Here is a 23931-nt window from a genome sequence, read left to right on the forward strand (position 1 = left end):
CAGATAAAATGTTGGAAATTACTCCCTGTGTTCTTGAGGACTCTGCCTGTTTTCCCAGCCTTCCCTTTGGGCTCAGGATTTACGGGACTGTTAGTGAAAGGCTGACAGAGCAGCCAGAACCCTCTTTGCCTGTTAGGAGCCAATAGTATTGACTTGTATTTACTCTTTATAGCATCTTCAAATTATTCTGATTTCTGGTATAGCCATTCTCTGATAGCCCTTCTAAATCCATACTGAAGCAATATCCCAGAGTCATCTGTTTATTAAGCTTCCTTATTCACAGCTGAGGAGTTACTCACCTCAGCACAGCTGAAGTACTTTGGAAAACATCTCATCACCAAAGGCTGACATGTGGGCTACTGTCATGGTTGATCAAATCTGCAGATCTGCCAAGCTTCTTGCTTTGGATATGAGATTGTTGCAGCATGCTTCCCATCACACTGCAGCATCTTCACTTCCTGGGTAGGCAGGGTAGTGCTGTGGCCTCTCTCTTTCTGCATGAGGGCAGCTGTGGAGGGCCTGCAAGGGCTCTCAGTCAAGAGGTCTTTGTATACTTCTCAGTGACAGCTCCAGGCACTCCTTTATCATGTGACTGATAGATTAGGGTGTCCTGTAGCCTTGCATGCAAGAGGGACTTTCACTGTTTGGAAAGGCAAATGAGGTTTTGCATGCTGGGGCCTCAGAAAGGCGAGAATACCATATGTGTGATTCTTTGCTGAGCCAGCTGAGAAGTGCAGGTGAGGGTGTTTTAATAAAGATGATTTACAAAGACCCCATGGTCTCTTTGAAATTCTATTTAGTTCCTATAAGTAGTTTTACTGGGGAGTGATTCTGTAGCCTTCCTGTTACCAGTGCAGGTGCTTCTGTTTGCAAGGTCTGTTTGCATGGTTTTGCATACTGGTGCAGGGTCCCTCTTCAAAGTATAGCTCCTACCATCTTTGATGGTCTCCTGCACTAATGTGTAGCTTCCAATGATGATAATAGAATCAGAACCGTATTAAGATACTAATCTCTCCCTCCCTCACCCCTTTCTGAGAGAGGTAAGGAGTCTATTTTAAAAAGTAGCACTTGTCAACAGTTTTCAAGGGTATTGGTTCAATTACTTGGTTTGTTCTGTTTGTTCTACTACTTTGTTTGTGTTGACTTTTTTTTTCCTAAAGAAAAACAATTATACCAAAACCAGAAGCAAAATATCAACTGTAGAGGCAAGCTGGGTCATACCCAGTTTCACTACAAAGTGTAAGACTATGTTCAGTGCTCAGATCCCAATTGTTAGCAGATACGAGACTCTTGTCTCTGTTACCTCTATAGGCTCTTCTCTCTAGACTATCTTTTCTTCAATGGCTTATTTTTGAAGTGTCCAGTGCTTTATCTTCTAGTGTTTGCTATTGATTTTGCTCCCTCTTTCTAGTCCTTTTTTCTTCTGTAGGTCTTTTCCTGCTGTTGCATGCCTCACTAATCTGAATAGATTTCATGAGTTACAGCATCCCTGGCCTTCAGAGCACAATGGACTGTTTACGTGCACTGGATAATCTGCTGGATGAAGCGCAGTAGTCCCAGGTTTCATAGAAACACAGAGGTCATGGCAGTTTACAACCTTCAGATTCAAAACTAGAGCTGTCCTTTCCCAAAATGTAGCAAAGTTCAAATCTGGAATTATCTCTGCATCAGCTGTATAAAAATAGGCAAGTAGGAAAATGAATGACCTTGCACGTTTAATTTTGAAGTTCTTAAATAGCAGAAATGAAAAATATAGAGGTCTATCTCTCTGCCTCTATGCTTTTCATTTCCCTCTCTGAGGATGAAAGGGTCTGACTTTCAGCCTAAAATACAAAATGAAGAGTAAGTTTAAGAATGATGCAAGGAACTCAGCCTTCTCACAAGTGTATGTTTTGTCTACACTACTGCTTGGGTTCCAGATAGAATTTGGCCCTACCTCAGGCTGAAAGGGTGGAATAGTTTTCACATAACTATAAATCCTGGCAGTATACATGTTTACATGTAGCCTATCCATTTAGATGCTTTTTACAGTTGGCAGAGAAAAGTAAACTTTTGTAGAGTGTGGCTTGTGTTACTGTGAGATAGAATATCGTGTTTGGTACTTTGTTGATGTCGTACTTTATGATGCATTGCTTACAAAGAGTTTGGCCATCTAGCCCAGATGCGCTCATTTATACTCCAGGTGTCTCGAGTTGATTCCAACTCAGTCTGTGAGGTGTTTGGGAAGAACTAAGCTTTGGGTATCTGCTGGCAGGCTTACTTGTATTTTCTCAGCTCCATCTGTGCAGACTAGTGTGAAGGAGAGCTTGGTCTCTGCTTGTCAACTCAATAGCACAACAAGAAGAGCATTACTCTCCTCCGCTAGAGAGCTCCAAAGCCCTCAGCCAACGTCCATGCCTCAGCAGGTGCTTGCATGCTAACAAAGAGGGTGGTTGATGAATCTGAACTTGAGAAGGGGCTCTTAGTCACACTTACCAACAGTGTAGCTATACCCAAAGATAAAGAGAGAATTGGAGTGCAGCTTGATGGATGAACAGGTCTGAGCCAAGGAAAGCCAAGGACAGCTCACACTCGCACTGCCATAGCTACAATCCTAGCAGTGCCTGAGCTTTAAAGCTTACTGGAGCAAGGTGGATGTGGGCTGTCTGCACAGGCCGCACGCTAAGAGATATTTGTGAGCAGTATTTGTGAGCAGTATTGCGAAGTAACCAGGCAGTATGTGAAACTCTAAGGGAGCTGGTCTCTGCCCACTAGAACTTGCTGCCTCAGTTGAAAACAGACAAAGGAACAGAGGGCTAACAGGAAATAAGGAGACAGTTAAGGTGAATCTACTCATGGAATTATCACTTTCTTTTTCCAGGCCGCTATCCACAGCAAAACAAAGGCACTTACATCCCAGTTCTGGTAGGTGATGAGCTGAAACCTGGAGAGTGGGGAGCCAAGATTACCCACAAGGAGAACAACTCCATTCGCCTGTCTATCATGTCCTCTGCCAGCTGCATTGCTGGAAAGTTTCGCCTGTATGTTGCTGTGTGGACTCCCTTTGGTATCTTCCGAACACGTAGAAACTCAGAAACTGATACTTATATACTCTTCAATCCCTGGTGCCAGCGTAAGTAGCTTATGAGAGTCAAAGGTTCACAATTTCTGCTGCCAGGCTCACAGGGTTTTGGGAGACACGGGGTAGTCCAAGAAGCAGAGCTGGTACTGATGTGATTGGAAGAGAGACAGTTTGTTTCTGGAAATGATATAATTATGTCTACCTTAATCTGACAGGAGGCAAGTTTTATAGGCTTGGGAATAGTCCTGTGAGTGGGGCTCCATTCTGCAGGCCTATGCTATAGTTGCACTCAGTGGTTTTGTAAATCCAAGTTTGTGTTTGCCAGTTAGACAGTGTGGCACTGCTCCATTTCTCATTGTAAAAATACCCCAAAGCTTTGCTCTAACTTTAACAGGCAACAGTTTGAGCCTTCTGCCTGCCTATGTGTGCCTTACTTAAACTGACAAATCAATATAGGCATGTATTTTTTTCTAGGATTCAATGCAGGGCAGGATGTGGCAGTGTCCCATACTGACAGATTTTCTATTGAGTTACATCACTGATTGCCACACTTTAGGATCAAACAGCTGCAGCCTAAACGCCTGCAGGAATTCAGTGGAAGCTGCTGCTTCTGCACGAGTTAGATACAGTCAATTTAGTGCAGCATGATTTGCAGTACTTTGTCTGTGAGACTTTCTCTTTAGGACTGACTAATTACCAGCTCTCCCATCTTCTGCAAGGAACAGAACATTTTGCAAATGTACCTTTTTATAATCCAATGGGTTAAAAAAGGGTTATTTTTAATCTCCCTGGATCCCAAGTAAAATCAGGCCTATGCTGACAGAAATGCATTCTACCCAATGAATTCAACATACAGCTTTAAGAAGACAAGGACGACTGGTAAGGTTCAGCTCACCAGCCTTCTGATGCAGGCTGTAGCACTACGTCTCGGTCTCTGGTACTTGTAAGACTCCAAGCCTGGCATATACATTGCTATATATTTAGGTCACCAACAATCTTTAATATTTTCCTGTCACCCTTCCTTCATGGGAGCTACAGTGTTTTCCCCAGAATATTTGTATAAAATAATCCCATACCAAACAAGAGCCATCTTACCATGTGATCAGTAAATTTAGCATTATTAATAGAGTCCATTATTCTGCTATACTCCTGTCAGTACATAGAATGATTTGTGCTGACTTCATTACTTGCCCCTGGTCCAAGGGAATATGAGCAATGATTAGCTTATGCATTATTTAAGAAGATATATGTTAATGCTGAGTAAAGCAGAGTTAGTTAAGTGGGAACAGAAGGGAAGAGCAGGTCCAGAGCTCTAAAGCATTATGAGATCCTTCAGAAAGCACCTTAGAAAAATAAGCCGAGAGTTTGTTCTGGGAGAAGGAAATGGTGAGAAATAGGAAGAAAGGAGTCATGACCACAGGAAAGTGACTGCATGTGACCTACTGTTGAGCAGAACAAAACTATTCAACAGTTTTCTTTTTTCCAGCTCCTTCATGTTATTGCATCCCTTATTTTTAGTCCTGGATATTTAACAGGCAGTTTGTTAGCCAACACAGTGGCTTTGCAGAGGCATACACTGAGGGAAGTCCCAGTGAAAGAACTCAGTTGACTCAAGTTGCCTCATAACTAGTGTACAAACAACCAGGGCTGCATGCAACCATAATCAGATCTGGAGTAAAGATATGGGGTTGTAGGGAAGTGGTTATAGAGGGGGTTGGCTTCTCCACCATGGAACTGAAAGGATTGATTCAAGGGAATAGCCAGAAGATGGAAAGGGGAAAATCAATCTCTACTTCCCATCTCCTTCCTCCACTAATACTGTTTTCTGTACTGATATACAGCTGCCCACAGCACATGAGTGCCTTGCTCTCATATGCACTCCCTCCTTCGTACCTGTGTTGAATATGGCCAAAAGTGAACAAAGTTAAAGTCACAATTTGGGAGCAAACCAGCAGGGTGCAAGGTATGCTGCACTTGCTTCAGCAGCAGCCATCAACAAGGCTGCCAGAAAGACTCTGTGACAAGAAAGCAAAAGAGAGTCTGTGGGAAGCAAAGATCCACTGTGTAGCCCCAAGCCTAGGGGAGGCCATTCTGGGTCACCCCTAGATGATTCTGGTTTTGTATCCAGCTTGTGTGTTCAGATGTGTCTCAATGATTTCTAATCCTGTCCCTTGCTGACTGCCACAATTTTCATTATCTGCGCATCCCACGACATAGTTTCATTTGGATTTACTTCTTGCCCCTGCTTTTACTCCTAGGTAGTTTGGACTAATTATTTCCTATATCTGCCTTTCCCTTTTGTGTTAGAAAACCAAGGGCAGTGTTTCTTCACACCTTATCCTCTGGCTGGAAAAGTGTTCAGTGGAATGGCAAAAGAGTATAAAAATTCAGGCAATTAAAGTGCACAGAAAGGAATAGTTTGAAAATCTCCTGGACTTGTTTGCTGGGTTAATAGCTAAGCAGAAATGTCTGAGTGAAATGCCTCATTAAAAAGAGAGAAGACTGATGCCAGGAATGAATGGGGATTGTTATAGCAGTGAGCGGAGTACTGGCTCTGTCAGTGTATTCTGCATCTTTTCAACTCATCATTTTAGAGAAACATCAATGTGTCTGCATGAGCTTTTCTTTAAGACAGAGGCATTTGTGCCCTTTCTTATTACTCCTTTTCATACAGTAGTTCTGTTCTGACATATTTTCCCAGTCACATATGCATTTTTTTTCCTGCTGTTTGATAAAAGTCTGCATAATTTACTAGTCAGGTTAAATTGACTAGTTTCTGTAATTTGTTTCCAAATTCATTGGATTTCTTTTTTATTTAATTTAACCCCCTTAGCTACATTTAAGGTTCATCACCTGGAAGACTTTACAGATTCAGCTGCAGGACCTGATCCTGCAAAGAGATATGCATCTGCCCTTCCCATTTGGGTACAGCAGAATTCAGTATGCTAGTGGATTGAGATTTCAGATATTCCAGTGAAATCTGCATTTGTTAATGTGCAAGATAAAGTGTGTAAGCATCCTTTCTTCAGCCATCTGATATAGTGGGGAAAAACAGATGTGCTTTTGGGCATGCAGAGCCCTCTTCAGTTCTGAAAGAGAAGATATAAACTGCATGTGTTTGAGGATAAGTTCTTGAAATTTAACTGAACTTTCAGTGGTGTAAGACCACATGAAAGAAGAGGATGTCTCCTTTGATCTGAATACTGTGAGCTTTTTCCAAAGAGGTGCTGTGCCTCAGTAGCTTTCTACTTGGGAATGCACTGTGTCTATCATGACAAGACCTTGTATTGCCTTTTGTGGTTTTCTCACAGGTGGAGCTGCAGGTTGTATCTGACAAGTTGCAGACTCCATGGGCTAAGAAGGCATGAATTTCATTCACCCAAGCCTTCTGTGAAGTGCATTATATTTAAGCCATTAAATATATTGCTTTATAGACCTACCTGCACATTTCTCTTGCTTACGTCCTTCAAATGTGCTAATCTGGTTTGATGATTATTAGCATGGGGTTGACTTTGGCCTACTCCTATGAGATATCAGGAATCCAATTATGGCCCAATAACGTTTTCTGGCATTTGTAGCAAAAGCTTAAATTTAGGTCCTTATGTCATAGATTTAATGCAGGTAACATTCACACAGAGCCTCATATCCTTGCTAGATTAATATAGATAGTGCTAACAGTTGCAGAGAAGCATGCTGAGCTTGATCCTGAGTGGAGTGGATTTTGTAGATATCTCTACTTAACCATTGCAGCTCCATGTTTGCCACAGCACTGCACCCTCCCACCAAGAGTGCTGGAAGCTCTCTTGCTCCAGCAAAGTCCAGGGAGCAGAGTCAGGAGAGCCTAGGTGTGCTGGATAAGCCTGCCACCTCCACTTTCCCATCCATTGGTGGTGCCACACTCAGCAGTCACTGTGTGCACAAGGAAATGTTTCCAGCTCTAGATAGTGACTGTACTGGGGAAGGGGGTTCTTCAGTTCACCCCATACATAGCAAGGACCCTTATGCTCTTCCTGTTCCATGCTCACTTCCCCAGAGGGAAGGGGCTTCTCTGCACATCTTACTTCTTTTACAAGGAGCCTGCCTGCAGTGGGTTTCCTTGCCTGCAGTACTCTCTTCTAATGAAATGTATTTTTACCTTACCCATCTTCAAACAGAGAAACATAGAGGCTAATTTGTAGCATTGCTAGTGTCTTAGTAATCTCCCAGGATAAAACAAGTGAGTAAAAAACCTTATACTGCTAGAGAAAAAGAACAAACCAACCCAGCATATTTCCATGGAATTCTTCTGTTTGTCAGACGCTTGCACAAAATAATTAGGAGTTGTACTACGTACAGCATGCTTAGCATCAAAGTAGTCACAAACGCCTTGCGTTTTCTTCCAAACAGTCTCAGGGGTAGTGAAAGCTGTCAAAAATCAAAGCAGCTGGCTTCTTTGTGAAACACTGAGGCCCTTTTTGTGTTATCAAAAAAACCCTAATATTTAAAAATAATTGACAGAGAACTTGATCAATTTTCGTCTGATTTAGCAAAGATCATCACGTGGTCTTGAAATAGCATTAACATCTCAATTGATATCAACCAGATCAATATTGATATTTTTAATCCCTGAAAGAGAACAACAGTTGTCAAGAAAGCATGTGCACACACTCCACTGAATGCATAACCATACAGGAGATGTTAGTTCTCTTCCTTTGAAAGTACTCTCTGTACCTAGTGGAAGAGATGTGCTTTAACAAAATCCAAAACTCAGTAAGTAAATATTCATAATTGCTCAAGCATCAGATTGTGGATATCCATCCTTACCAAACAGAACCTACATGATCTGTAAAAGCTGCAACATTTTTGGCCAAGTGTTATGCAGAATTTGTTCAGAGATGAAACTTCAGACCTCAGAAAAGCCACTGTTAACATAAGTATGGGATTATGCCCTGCTGGCATAAATTACTGCCACTTTTGATTCACTCTTGGGTTTTATCACTTCTCTCTGTCACCTGGTAGCCTCTGATAAACCCATTATCCTCCACTTTGAGACTGGATGCAGGCCGACAAGGTCATAGGTAGTAATAGATTTATAAACGTCTTTATGACCCAGCTGTTAGAAGCAGAGTGAATACCACTGCTCTGTAGAATGCAATAATTGGTCTCAAACCCGCACTCCTTAGCAAAAAGCAAATAAAACCTGCTGCTTATACATTTGCTCTGATGCTGATGTAGTCTTGTGTCCCTGCCTAAGCACTTTCCCGGTAGTTGGAACTACACAAAACTTTCTGAAGATGAAAATAAACAAACAAACATTTTTTTTCCCCAAAATGTCAGGACAATAGAGATGTCAATTTTCCCTGCCTGCCTTACTCCATCTACTTGCAGGAACCAGGCTCTGCCGTGGTATCTGCCTGGCTGCTGACCTATGGGGAAGGGAGAAAGAGAACCAGAAAGCACTGAAGTAGCGGCCCATTAGCAAATGGATTACATAAAGTTGAATATGGCTGTCCCAGGAGCACTGGGAGAAAAAAGGAGGAGAGGAGAAAACTTGGCGTATTCGAGTCAGCAAATCAGTCACGCTAACGGAAAAAATTGGTTTAGACCACACAGCAACACTAGCAAAAGTACAAGGGAAAGTCCTGATCTTAAATGCAATGTAAGCCTCTCACTTCCTCCGTATCATCCCCTTGCACTCCACTGTAAAGGCTGCGTATTATACATCGATTCATAATCCCTACTGTATGTATAGGTATATTGATATTAATATATCTTCAGAGAAAATAAAATTTCTGGCATAGTCTGGTGTATAGGCTAGAAAAACCCTAACTTAGCTGAAATCAGTGTGAGTTTGGTCACTGATTTTTCAGAGGGTGCAGATTTTATCCTTATTTCCATCCAAACTGCAGTTCTCCTGACGCACAAAGAATCTTTTTTTAAAGATGAGGTTTACAAGGAAGCACAAATCTGATTTGCATTTAAACAAAACAAAGCAAATCAATAGGCTTTTAAAAGGGAAATGACCCTCTAGTGATTTGTAGTGGGGTGCTGAAGAAAACCACTACGGTAATGGTGAGTGGTAGTTTTATACTTACCTGTATCATGCTATCATAGATTATTGCTTCACTTTTTAATTTGCTGTCTGCTGCCACACTACTGATTTCCCCAAAGTAATTAACTCACAAATTATTACATGTTAAGCTGTATCTCTTAGTCTCAGAATATTAGTAATGGCACAGGAAAGAAATCCCCAACTATTTTAGTGTCACAAAATCACAATCTGCTTCATGCTTACTTGTGAACGCCTTAACTGATACAAAACAAATATAGGATACATTCTTTGCATATATTTTGATAATCTCTTTATTCCTATTTTCACTTGGACATCAAATATCACCTTATATTAGCTAGACAGTAAAGCTATATGGAGGAAGGGAGGTATATTCAATAATTTACATATATGAAAAGCAGTCAAACCCTTGTTAATACCTTATAAAAACTATATTCCATTTTTTAATGCACTGCAGATTTTTCTTTAAATCTCTTGTCTTGAGTTGTTTTCCATCAGCATTAATAGTCTTGAAATTGTTCTTTGATCTGCTTGTATGGATGCAGAATTGCGTCATAGTGCTTCAACTTTTGAATCAGTGGTACACAATAATCATAAAATCCTTGATAAGATGTGACATTTTAATCATGCTTTACAGATCCTGATAAAATAGTCAGGACTTGTCAGCATTTTTGCATCTTGCGTGCCTTTAAGCCATGTATCGTATTTCTAACTGGGGTCATTATGTCTCTGTATTTGTACTGTGTTGAATCAAAAAATACTTTGTCTCCTGGATGAGGGGCACTTTTCATTAAAGGTAACTGTATGATATGCTAAGTTTTTTTAATCTGTCCTATATAAAAACTAAGCGGCTGTGTTAATGTTTGTTTTGGGTAAACTGACACAGAGGATGCCGTATTTCTGGATGATGAGAAGGAAAGGGAAGAATATGTCCTGAATGATGTTGGTGTGATTTTCCATGGAGACATCAACGATATAAAATTAAGAAGCTGGAGTTATGGTCAGGTGAGCTATTTAGAATTTCACTGGTTGGTCCTAGTAGGACAGCCAGTAAATTTAATTGACATCAGACTGTGGTCGAGACTGTGGGCTCTGGAGTGCATTATTGGTGTCTACTTGAGAAACACAAGGGGCATAATTTTAAAATTTTATAAGGTGGGTATATATATAATCCAGAAAAGTAATTTCATAATATCTAACATTTAAAGATCTTGTTTTAGGGGCTCATTTGAGACACTAAAAGGCTGCTTGTTGAAAGTTATGATCACTGGCTGATGTTTCCACACTGCAGAAGCATATCTACTGCCATATTATTGCTTCTTCAGGATCAAACCTATTTTGTGAAAGGGGAGAGTTTTTTTTTTTTTCCTCAGCAATAGGTTGTTTTCCTTTTTGACTCTTCTTTTTAGTTCTAGCAAGTCGGCAGAAATAATTCTTATCTTCTTGTGGATCAGCTTGCCACAGAGTTCCTGGGACAAACTGTGATTTAGTGCCACACTTTGAAATTCTTCACCACAGTGACCGAGGATGGATTTTTTCCTTGTGCTGTCTGGACTTGATACCCTCAGGCTCCAGGGGCCTTCTGCTGCCCAGTGAGGAACTCACCCCATCAGGCTAACACATGGTATTGATGTGCTTAGGTCTGCTGCCTACAACAGCATCACACACTTGCTGCTGGCCTATTTTACCACAATCTATCTTTAAGCACTAAACAGCTTGAAAATCCCTGCAGGATGAAAGAGTTAAGCTGTTGTATGGGAATGGGAAGCAAATAGGCAATATCAAAACAAACTAAGGTCACTCATCGTTTAGGGAGTGCCAATGGACAGCCATTGGACTCAGTTCATCTCACCTGCTGTTTTTCCTTAACAGAGTAATTAAGAAAGTGTCGAGGTATTTTCTTAATGCTATGGTAGTGGATCCACCCAATTTTCCCTGTATGTCTCAGACTTGGCCTCTCAGAGCAGGCTTCTTGCTTTGCTTTCTGTCCCTCAGCTAAAGACAATCTCAAAGCTTGTGCTGGATGGATTGCTGGTGTACTTGCCCTGGAGAGTTCTTTGAACTCTCATCTCTCTTGTTTCCTTAATTAAGGATACAATTTCATCTTTTTCCCTGCAGCAGCACTGCCTTAGGGAGTTCCCACTCCTGTACTCTTCCTTTGGTTATGTCAGTACAGTTGTTTGTGGGCTCTGACTGTGAACCTGTCGGAGCTAAAAATAACCCTTAAATAAGGTAGGTGTGCAGGGGGCAATTCCATAAGTCGGAGGTGCCTCTGAGATAAAGGGGTGTAGAATCACATCCTGAGGCCCAAGCCAGGTGTGCATTTAAGTTGATCAAAAATGCCCCCTCCTGGCCCTTCCTTCCACCTGCAAGAGTTTGTGGAGCCATACGGTGAATCACACCGGAGAACCAACCTAGCTGAATAAATATCTCCTTAATTTTTTTCTCACTAGGTTTTTTTTCAGCTTGCTCAGTTTCTTCATTTGGGATTCACTCTGTGACAGATGTAAGTGGCAGAGAGAGAAAGAGCGAATGAGTGGCTGGAGGTGGAAGGTACTGCTTAAATCAGCTAATGGATTTATGACCCATGACACTAAATTTATGTGCCTATGGTGGTGTGGACTGAGGTGCTTGTATTCTGCGAATCTGGCACTTTCTTGACACAAAAACCCACCTTCCCTTGAGAAACTGCATTACCTATTTGCTTTTATTACTAGGAGACAGTTCTATCTGGGATGTTAGGGCTGTTCCATATCCCTTTATTATGTGTTTTCCTTCCAATTTTGTCTGCACTTGGAGGCCCTAATTTCCCCCCATGCTGTTGTGCACCCTTTGTTATCACTTGCCTGTGTGCAAACTGAGTGTGGCAGGTATATCTAAGGGGACCACAAGCCAAGAGTTTTAATGAAATCATTCGTTTTTTATGGGTGCAACAGACGCTTCAAAGTGCAGAGCAAAGGAGAAACAAGACTCCTTCTAGTTCCCTCACTTTCAATTAGATGGAGGACTTCATGCTTCATGATCTTACCCAGCCAATTCCCAACCATTAAAAACATGCGTCTAACTTACTTTCGGAGGGAAGTGAGCAATCTTGGATGTTAAATAATAGGATCATTTGTGTGAAGGGATGTAAGGGCTAGCAGCTAAGCCTGTATTATGGTATATCATACATATATGTTTATTGTATGTATGCTTATAGCCCAACCCTGTACAATATTATAAGTAAAATGTATTAGGCCACTCATAGTCATACAGGTTTAAGGTATGTAGTTATATGTAGAAATACAGATAGGTTGGGGGAAATTACACCATTTTTTTCCTAATGCACAATAATATTCTTAAGTTAAAAAAATGCTCAGAAGAATGAGAGCTGAAAGCTTTAACTCAGACTGTAAATTAAAAAAGGAAGTACAGTTCAAAACTGGGTTACTGGTGGGACATGTATCTTACAACTGCCATCTTCAGTGAGTGGCGTCAATTTGAGAAGGAGAGAAGGCAAGAAGAATAGGCTGGAAGTGCTCCTTGTAACATGCCTGTGATACCTTTCTTTCTAGAATGTGCAGATTGCCAGTCACTGAGGAAAGCCCAAAGGGGATTCAGGGAAAATTTGGCTTTGGAAGAAATCTAGGCACAGAGGAATTCTCTACTTGAGAAATGTCACAAGTTGGATGTTATATTGATCATTTCATATTTTTTTATTTTTTGAGAAAAATAAAATTAAATGGGCAGTAGAGTTCCTATTGTCATCTTGAGTTGACTCATATCCACATGCTGAGCTGTGTTAGCTTCATAGCCTGCAGTGCAAATGTAATTTTATGGCATGTGCATTTGGTCAGATCAGACCACAGGCAGAGTGAGATCACATCTGCTTGCAACTGAGTGCACGAAATATGGCATTAATTCAGCTGCTGCAAAAGGTGACACAGCCCCTCTTATTTTGATTTAAATGGTTTTAAAGGTCACCTGTTAGGAAAAGGTTAGTGTGAAAGGAGAATGTTCACTGAGAACGAGTCTGACTATTGCTATATAACCAATGCAAATTTGTGTGCAGACAGAACCTCTTTGCCTATGTATTTTCTTATGCCTTTTTTTCCATTAGCAGTCTTTTCCAGGTGGCTCTGCCAAAGTTTCTTGGTCTTGAATCCAATTTATTTATTTTCATTTTAGCTATGTCAAGGAGACAGTGCCTACTTTACACTGCCTTTCTCAAGTTCACTCATATATCCTGGCTACTCCCTACTCTGATTTCTCTTACTTTTCAAGGATGTTTAGCCTTATATGTGCTATGTTTCTAGTCCACCTCCTTAGAGATAGTATTTTCACATCAGGATTGAGACCTAGAAACTGAAACACCAGATATTGAAGAAGGGCCAAACTGGTTTTAGGTTGCATTACGCTACTCTGTCCTCTACACTACTATGGTACTGTAGGGCATCTAGGATTAGCAGCTTGTCCTATACCTCTTCTTTTAATCCATTTATTTCACAGGTATTCATGTCATTCTGTAAATGTTAAGGTAGAAGGCAAAAATACTGATAGCAATTTCTTCCTTTCTTTTCTTTCTGTACATTCTGACCAGATTGACAGTGTCTTATAAACCGTAGATGAGAAAGATCTAATTTGTAGGGTAAACTTCTTATTGATTTAACTCAGATGTTAGACATTGCTGATGACTTGAAGTGCAGGAAGCAGATTTTGATCCTGGTGAAAGTGATAAATCACAGGACCAGGCCTGAAGAAAGGTAAATTGGAAGCAGGATGGGTGGGTATGGCGGGCCAAGGTTTACATAATTTGATGTGAAGCTTTTCCATAGGAGGCAGGATCTCCACAATACAGTCATTCTTCCAAGATTATTTGAATCACATACCACTGGAGTGGACTAGAGCGTCCACTGTGCAATTATTCAGCTTCACAGGGATGATACAAAACTAGGAGTCGTTTCCCTAGGAAATACTGACCCTTTTTTCCCTACTTGCCCAAACAGCAGGAGTTAAATTTTGCTCAATGAGACAATAAGATGTTACTTACCAGTGAACTTCTGCTCCAGAGAAGTCAATGTAATGCATGTGTGGATGACAGAGCCAAGGAGCAGGATGATGATAAGGTGTGCTGCCTGCGAGGATGCTTGCATCCATTGCATGGCAATCTCTAATCAGTGTGCGGTAGAGGAGCGGCTCTAGGCAGAGGCAAAAAAGTGTGCTTTCCTTGGGCAGGAATGGCTAAGAGTGATGAAACAACAGTGACTCCTCTGCCATCCTTGCTTTTGCCAGAGCTTGGCTGCTGCCTATAAGAGAGAGGCTGAGGGATCTGTGGGCTCCCCAGAAAGTTACCCAGACCCTCCTGGCTTCCCCACAGCAGCAGCCATGGTCCCAGCTCTTCAGGATTCTCCTTTTGACTCCCAGGCCTTACCTTTCCTCCTCCGCAGCCTTTCCCTGGGCTGGAGAAGCAGCAGCCATGGTCTGGTCTCTCAGCATCTTTCTTCAGGAGGCAAAATTTGAATGACCCTCAGCTACTGAGAAGCCTTGAGCTAGACAGGAGACAGTTACAAAATCAACCCAGCTTTAGCTTCAGCTCAGCATGAGAGCAAAACTCCTGTTAGTATGAATCATATCTTATGTATCATAAGTACAACGTAAAGCCTTTCTATGGTAACATAGTAAGGGGAAGAGCTCAGCAGAGTTTCCATCACAGCCTAGAAAGTTAACATAACATTGTGTTTTCAGTGTATTTAGAAGACATTTGTTTTATTAATGTGCATTTCCCTATCTCCTACCATTTTTCAGAGGACAGAGGAATTTTCCTTTGCTATGCAATTTCTCGTAAGGAAAATGAAATACATCACAGAGCAAATTCTATGACAATGTTTTCTGGTCTATTTAGGCACCTCTGCCCTCAATTCATTCCTGTGCTTGTTCATGCTGGATCGAAGAAACTGTACCTTTTTACTCTATTTTTGAAGACAACTACTTTAGGTCACTTGGCATTTTTTGATGTCTGTGTTTCCTAGACCAGGATTAATCCATACAATCAGCTTTTGGCTTGTCAATTTTAAACATGATTAAAATTTATTTTAAAATACAGACTCTTTAAATTAACTTTGGCAAACCATTTGTTGGTCAACATCTCAGCATTGCACTAGCTCTGTCAGAGAAGTCCTCTGAAGTTAGTGGGTTGGGAATCTGTGAAGGACATTAAGTCCTTAGCAAGCAGACTAGCTTCTTATAGTTATTATTATAGTATCTTCCTATTATATTCTTGTTATCACGTAAAATTTTATGTCCTGTCAGAAAGGCTATGTTGCCATTTTCACCTTCTCAAAACCAGATGGAGACTGAATTGAAAATGATACTTTCTTTTCTCACACAATACCTCACTTTTTTTGACAAATAGAAATGAATATTCTATAAGAAAAATGCATTTTTAAACAAAGAAATTTAACTTGACTAGATCAGCTAATTTTGAAGCTGATCAGTTACTATAACAACAATGAACAAATATTTTGTCTTTGCTTTCCAGAATAAAAGTGACTCATCTTTCCCTGTGTTTCTCTTTCTCTCTCTTTCCTTTTATCTAGTTTGAAGAAAACATTCTGGATGCTTGCCTGTTCTTGATGGACAAGGCAGAACTGGAGCTCTCTGGGCGTGGAAACCCAATCAAAATTTGCCGTGTTGCCTCTGCAGTGGTATGTTATAGATGCCTAAGATGTGTCAGAAGGGACACTTGATTTAAAACCAAGCTGGTTTAAAGAGCCTTCATGGCCTGATATGCTCACACTAACATCTGCCAAATCAGTTGTCCATTCTGAGCTCTTAGGTCTCATTTCACTAAAGATTAAATCCTAATGTCAGCCCACTGCCTTCTTCTGAGAGTGGTACCTCACTGGTAGAAAGGCCACTTTTAGACACTGTACTTCCAGCCATGATAGCATTCTGTGTGACACTGTGGTCTGAGCTGAGATAACTGATAAAGCTATTCTTCCATCACTAATGAGATAGCATGATAAATACAACCTGGGACTGGGAGTTGAGAGTCTTAACACGGAATCCAGCACCAGCCCCAAAGAGATCTTAAGACATTGCAAGGCTAGGTGTCACTGTGTCTGATTTATAGGCCTCTGATGGCCTGGTCAAGCTCGGAGACATCTACCTAAGACACATTGACTCACAGAACAAGGCATTGGGAGAGTTCTGCTCTTAAAATTGGGAACCTCAAAACTCACTGCACTCAATATGGAAGCACCTAAAATAACCACAAGCAAAGAGTAAGGAAACATCTTCCCAAACCTCCATTCTTTCCAGGTATTAGAAACCAGATGTCATGTAATGGATACCACAGCAGCTCCATCCTTATTATTCAGGCTAGAGGACTCATTCAGACTGTGGACTGCAGAGGTTCATTGCTCTCCTCTGCCTTATGGAGGTTTCAGCTCATGCTGTTTGCTTCCCAGAAGAGTACACTAGACATTGAGCTAGTGTCATTAGCTGTCCTCTGAGTACAGTTACTGAAACTATTTCCACAAAATAAGCCTTTAACTTGCCTGTTGCAGCACTTGCCCAGGCTGTAAGAGAAGGAGCCCCATGTCTTAGATAATACTGAAGCTGGATCCCCCTCCTTTCAGACAGTGTCACACGCTGATTTTTGTACAACACCATTTTAAATAGAACAGCTTCAGCAAGAAAGATTGAGAGTCCCTCCCCCCCCCCAGAAAGTTCTGTAACTTTCTGGTTAGTTCTTTCATCCTAGACATTAGAAATGTGGCTGCAGATCCACTGAGACAGAGGCAAGAACTGAATGTGGTTCTTTTACAACCTGGATGGCTGCATTGATCACTGGGCCAGTAGACAGAAAAGGTCCCTTCAAGCATTTCTATGTTGGACATGTGGTAGTTTTGGACAGAAAACACCTACCAGAAGGGACCATCAAAGCCCCATAGGCAGAAGAACACACTTTATGAGCCCTAAAGAGACTTAGATACTAATTAGACTTTGAGCCACTCAGGTGCTTTAGGGAGATGGACAAGTTCACCATTGGAAATCTAGGAGTAGGTGACTTTAGGAATCCGGAAGGTTAGGCTGTAGGAGGGTGGGAGTTTTGTCCATCTGAAATCTGGACCTCAGGAACAAGAGATGAAGAGGTGCCTACATTCTGTCCACATTCCTCCTTGGGTCCACCATCAGTGTTTTGGCTTGTGGGAAGCTGGTGTGTGGATGGCCAGCAGCACAGGGTATCTCAAGAAGCAAGGACTGAGGCTCTCTTTCTCCCTCAAGTGCAGCTGAGCTTGTCAAGAAGGAGCACACACTCCCAGAGGGGGCCAGTGTCCCCATGCTGGGATCCATCTGAGGCTTTCGGACATTGTGTGGCAGGTAGAGTTGTCCCATTTGTCTTCTCTTTGCAGTCAGAGAGCCTTTGGGCAATGGTTTGTAGCACGGATTAAAGATCAAATGCTGTTCTGTCCTTGAAGCGCCTCTTTTCTTGGAATGCTTCCTACAGCAGTGAGATGGGCACAACCCCTTAACCCTTTGGTTATGTCTCTGAATACCTATCTTTATTCACTCCTAGGGTTCACAGGAAGTCGATTTTCTAATTACAAAACAGTAGTTAATCCAGCAAAAGCTTTTAAATGAGAATTGTGATTTATTTGGCTGGCATGTAGCTGTTCCACTTTAACATAATTAAAAGGTGCAGAGTGAATGAGCTTTTTGCACAGCCTCAACTGGTTTGGTTAAAATTGCAGCTAGGAGATGTATTACTCGTTAATGCCTATCAGTTTAGCCATTAGTCAGCAAAACTCCACACTTTGTATAATCTTACGAAGGGAAAACTTACACAGCAAACTCCTCCTCGTTTTCATATGTCCTAGACTGAAGGAATTGGATTGTACTCTAAAAATAACAGTGGCCTCTAATCACTGTAAATCCACTGTAAATCAGGAGTGATTTTGCATCTGTCTGGATGGGTGCTGATAGAAAAACAATGCTGGGAAAGAATCCAGTTTAACTTTTCTGAGGCTTGCTTTTCAGTGTAGAAGTGATCATGTTTATTTAAAATACTTAACAGTAAAAATGTTTAGGATTAATAAAACTTACTAAACTGGCCACATGGATACTCAGTGTGAATCCACCAAGGACATTAGCAAGACTGTTCTATTCATCTCTTATCTTCATAATTAAACATTTCTGTCTTATTTTTAACCCAAACTTGGTTATATTTGGTCTCTCCCACCATATCTTTGTCTGCTAGGTTAAAGAGCTCTTCATTATTCAGGCTCTGACATCCCTAATGTCATTTCCTTTGCCTTTAGATCAATTCCAGGGATGACAGTGGTGTGATTGCTGGATCCTGGGACAATACCTACACTTACGGGGTCGCACCTTCAGTCTGGACGGGAAGTGTGGACATTCTCTTGGAATATTACAGTTCTAAACAACCAGTGAGATATGGTCAGTGCTGGGTCTTTGCTGGTGTCTTCAACACATGTAAGTATTAATGAGAAAAGCTCCACCCTGCTATGCAATTCTTACGTAATAGAGGGAGCTTTCAGGTAAACTAACTAAAATACTTCCTGGCTCTGTGATGTTCAGGAGTAAATAGTACAGATGTATGGCTATAACAGGCATGCTTTCAATAAACTTTTGGCATCTCCTTCAGTTTGGCTGCTCTTCCACATGAATTTGTTAACTATTTATTCAGCAAAATGTATTCAGTGAGTCACAGAGGGTAAGTTTGGAGTTGGGAGAGAGAAAGCTAGTCTTGCAGCAGGCTCCACATTTCTCTTAGGCAACCTGAGATGAACAGGGGGCTTGTTATCCAAATCTGCAACATGAAACTATTGCCCAATGACATATGTGTTGGTGTTTCTGCTCCAGAGAGGTTGAAAACTCACATATCAAGGTTGTTCCTGGCACTACCTACTGAGCACTATGTACATCTTCTATGGAATTTATGAGTCAGAACAATGACAAAAATGCTAGCTTGGTGGATGAATTGTGTAGCACTGCAAGATTAGGTCTAAACACACTTGTTCAAAGTGTGTTCCAATGCTGCAGCAGAAGAGGTATTGCAGGTTTGAAAACCCTGTAGGGAGAGCACTGTTTGATGGGTCTTAAATTTTTATTATCCAGTGCTTGCTAACAGCATCATCCCAAATAAACACTACTTATATACCAGGACATACCACAGAGTATTAACAGTCAAGGAAGATACTGGTAGTGTAAAAGTTGTGCATTATACAGATGGCAAGGACCAGGCATTGGAAGCAATGCTTGTGTCAAGCATCCTTTGTCAATGCAGAGTTAGTCAAGAAGTTCCTGTGCTTATGACAGTGGCCAATAGCAGAACTGACACTAAAAAAAGTCTGTCTTATGCCTAAACGATCTCCCTATGGATACTTAAAATTCATCAAAACTGGGCTGTGGGGGGAGGTTGCAGATCAAACTAGGACCAGGGTGGCACAGTAGACATTTCTGCAGACTTGGCGCCTGCTTCACATTAGGTACTTTTCAGACACAGCTGAAGGTCTAAGCTTTCGTCCTTGTATTTAAGCCATCAGGAGAAAATTACAGAAAATCTCTCCATAAACCCCTTCCCCTTTCCATCTTGCTCAGCATTGTCACACGTATTACCCTCTCGAGGAATAGCATTATACATCTAACAAAACTGAAGAATGTTAATCACTCATCTCCTGCAGCAAACATGGAAATTGCATAATCAACGCCATGTTACAAGGCTTGTTCTTCACCCTCAGGCTACCTTGGACACATCTACATTTTCACTTTATTTTTGGCCATTCTGCACACACATATTTCATTCTATGCATGATTTTCTTCCAATTTGGATAATAGAATTTTGTAACCAATTTTGGCTACCTGAGATGGTTCAAAAGCTATTCAAAACAGAAAGAACTTCAGAAACAAAGCTCTAGTCTGACTATCTAGCCTTCTTATGGCACAGACTTCTCACAGCTACAGATTATTCTGTTTTCAGGTTTCTCTGCTTTCCTTTCATAGGAGAGGTTCATGCTTTTCTTTAGGAAGAGCTGGTAAGAGTTCTATCCTTCCACCCATTAAACAGTTCACTCTGTTCTCGGCCTTCAGATAATCAGCAATAACCCACATCCAAGCATCTAGAGAGATATCTAATTTCTTCACTCTCTGAAGTCATATGGTCTATACTTGACCTTCTGAAGTCTCTTCAAAATGCAACAGGTTTGAAAAGATCCTTGCAAATGTCTCTTAGATTCATACTGGCTTCCACCAGCCACTAGATTTTCTCTATTAGTGGCTTCATCCTGCTTTTTCTAGATTGCAAATACACATTTCAGTTCTCCTACCTTCCCCCATCACTGGCCCTGACTCACTACCATGCATTATTTTGCCTGTAGGCCACTATGAAACTGGAGCAATGCAGCAGAGCTTTGGGGTCTATTGTATTAAATAGAAAGGCATATTTATCTGGGGCAGAATTAGGCTTAGTTTGTTGACTAATTTAGTCAAGTAAGAGATTCGGCAAGGTCTGTTGAAATATGATGTTTGCTGAACATTATGAAATTAAAATACTATCTAGTGGCTAATTTAGTACATAGCCTCTTCCATGTCTGACTTCTGTCTACTCCAAAGAGAGAACAGCAAAGGTCTGAATAGGTACACTGTACTAAAAGAATTGTTTTGCGTTGTACTTTGAGTCTTTTGCAGCTGGCAGTGTTTTATCATTGTGACCAGTTCAGCTTTCCAAGGTTACTACGTGGTGCACTTTGGATGGTCATCTGTTAAAAATGCTAAAGCATTCTGAAAAATGATCATTAATCTTGAAATTGTCAGGCGAATTATTTTCAATGAGCCCTGATGGCTCATGTGCTGGAAGCCTGGGAGGATGTTTGAATTAAGTTTAATCAATAGGTACATATGGTATTGGATGCATCCAGGTAATTTGTCATCCAGTAACTTGGAATGAATGAATGAATACTCTTTATTGGAAGTCACAGTAGTGACACTAATGAATATACAAAACCCAGCAGTACCAGGAAGGGCTGCTCAACAGTGCAGCATCAGAATTATTTTTAAATAGGATTTTCAACTAGAATACCTTCTTCTTCCTCCAAGCCTTCTGCTTTCAGCAGAAACTTGTTGACTCTTAAAGCAAAAAGGAGGAGCTTTTTTGGCTGAGAGAGAAAATATTTCATCTGGACAAACTGAGCTGATGTCTCACCCTGCAGCTCTCTCCCCTTGGGGCCATGCTCCATGTCTGTTTCTATCAGAGTGCACCACAAGTGCAGAAGGCCGAAGATCTACCACTTTACTTCAGAAGTAGCCATAGCTTTTCCACACTTCTCAACTTTACCACCTGTTGTATGGAGAGAAGAGTCATCAGCGACACTGGGAGGTTGGATTCTCCGCTTAAGATCCTTTATTGGAAGAAACTATTGACTCCAAAGCACTATTACTTAGCAATCAATACAAATTATGTAGTGCATTTGTTCGGACACTCTGACACAGACTTTTCACTTGCAAATAATGCAGTTTCCTCCTCTGTTATAAGTCAGTTTCTGCTTTGTTCTTTGTGTTGGTCAGATCCCTTCTGATGGCAACTGTTAAGCAGGAAACATCCAAACCAACCAAAGGAAGACCCTTTCTAATCATCTTCATTTTAGCACAGTCCTGGTTTACTGGTACTAGGAGACCTAATGTATTTCACATTTCTTGGAAGACCGAAGTTATTTTTCTTTATACCATGCTTGATCATGTATTGGACCCTAGACTTGCCTTAAAAGCTACAGTATTGTCACTGTGAAAGATTACTCTAAAATTATTGGTAACCTGTTACTTCCAGCAAGCTAGAGGATGAATACATAGGTTAAGCTATTGTACTATCACATATCTTGAAAGCTGACCATTTTGGGACCAGATAGGGTATATTAGAGGCAGATAGGAGGAATTTTGGGGGTTGAAGTGACTGAGTTTTTGCCTGTTTTTTTTCTAATTAGTTAATTTTTCTCTACTCATTCTGTTTTCTATGAGTGACCACAATCTCCTAATATTTGTCCCTCTCATTACACTTTTCTCTTTGCCACAGTTCTGAGGTGCTTGGGGATACCTGCAAGAGTCATTACCAACTATTCTTCTGCCCATGATAACAATGCCAATTTACAGTTAGACTTCTTTCTGGATGAAGAAGGGAAAATAGATACCAAAACTACAAAAGACTCTATCTGGTGAGTTTTCCTAGATTTCCTTTGTCAGTTTACTTTTCAAAATAATTCATTTCAAAATATTCCAATTCAGCTGAAAATAAAAAAGCCAAGGTATCATACAAATTAATGAAATACTATAATCAGATTTGTAAAAATAACCCCCTCTAAGAAGCAAGAAATGGACTCTATGTATTATTTTGGAGAAGACAATTCTGCAGCTTTCTCCTCAAACCTTTACAGTCTCCTGTCTGGCATGAGAAGTGTAGCACATATATTGATTTCATGCTCTGTTAAGCAGAAATTATCTGTGGCTTATTAGGCTTCAAGCTTCTCCTCTTCAAGGTGAAGCATTGAATGTGACCTCTGGACCTGACCTCCCATATTTAGGAGATATTTGTGATATTCAGTGTTTTGTGTCAATAATACCTTCACCTCATCAGCATACCTGCTCATCAATGTGTTTCATTAACAATTTAATCTCTATAAGTCTTTATATTAAAACTAGAATAAATCAATCCTATGGTGGATGAAATGACCAAACCTGTTGCTGTAACCTCTGTGATTTCTATAACTTATTAACAAAGGGAAAGGGGTCAAACTCTGGAGTCTATGGGAGTTTCTAAGAAAAAACAACCGGGTTAATTTACATTTTTTGAAACCTGAATCACAAGGTCACAGAACAGTTTAGATGGGAAGAGGCCTCTGGAGATTATTCAGTCCTACCCACCCTAATCAAAGTAGAGTTGATGAGAATAGATTGTTCTGGGTTGTGCCTAATCAGATTTTGAGTATCTCTGGGGGTGAAGACTATACAGCTTCCCTGGGCAACCTGTACCAGCGTTTGACCACCCTCACAATAAAGATGTTTCTTCTTACATTTAAATGGAATTTCCTGTATTTCAATTTGTGCCATTGTCTCTTGTCCTGTTACTGGAAACCACAGAGAAGAGTCTGGCTCTGTCTTCATTGCCTCTACCATGAGGTATTTATACACATGGATAAGATCTCCCCTGGGCCTTTTCTTTTCCAGGATGAACAGTCCCAACCCTCTCACCCTTTCCTCAAATGACAGATGCTCCATCCCTTTCATCATCTTGGTGGCCTCTTGCTGGACCCACTCCAGTAAGTCCATGTCTTCTGTACTGGGGAGCCCAGAACCGAACACAACACTCCAGATTTGAGCTCACCAGGGCTAAGCAGAGGGGAAAGACCACCTCCCTCCACATGCTGGCGATGCCATTCCGAACACAGCCCAAGAGGCTGTCGGCCTTCTTTACCATCAAGGCCCATTGTTAGCTCATGGCAAACTTCTTGCCCACCAGGACCCCCAAGTCCTTCTCTGCAAGTCTGTTTTCCAGCTGGTTGTCCCCCAGCCTGCACTGGTGTATGGACATATGCCTTCCCAGGGGCAGGACTTGGCATTTCCCTTTATTGAAATTCATAAATTTCCTCTCTGCCCATTTCTCCTGCCTGTCAAGGTCCCTTTGAATGGCAGCACAACCTTCTGGTGTATCAGCCACTCCTCCCAGTTTTCCAAAACTTGCGTACTTGCTGAGGGTGCACTCTGTCCTGCCATCCATGTCTTTAATGAAGAGATTAAATAGCTTTGGCCCTAGTATCGACCCGTGTGGTGC

At 41.1% G+C, this 23931-nt stretch overlaps 1 protein-coding gene across 2 annotated transcripts in view; it reads left to right on the forward strand.

Annotated features, from left to right (window-relative positions):
* The window catches only part of F13A1 (coagulation factor XIII A chain), a 67629-nt gene that overhangs the window by 20653 nt on the left and 23045 nt on the right, over positions 1–23931 (forward strand). For both annotated transcript variants that reach the window (XM_062568069.1, XM_062568068.1), the window contains exons 4-8: positions 2861–3112; positions 9997–10115; positions 15686–15793; positions 18413–18587; positions 22180–22318. In XM_062568069.1, the coding sequence (XP_062424053.1) occupies positions 2861–3112; positions 9997–10115; positions 15686–15793; positions 18413–18587; positions 22180–22318 (793 nt within the window). The remainder of the gene's footprint in view (positions 1–2860; positions 3113–9996; positions 10116–15685; positions 15794–18412; positions 18588–22179; positions 22319–23931) is intronic.

Source organism: Rhea pennata, chromosome 2, assembly GCF_028389875.1.
Source record: "Rhea pennata isolate bPtePen1 chromosome 2, bPtePen1.pri, whole genome shotgun sequence".
Classification (NCBI taxonomy): Eukaryota; Metazoa; Chordata; class Aves; order Rheiformes; family Rheidae; genus Rhea; species Rhea pennata.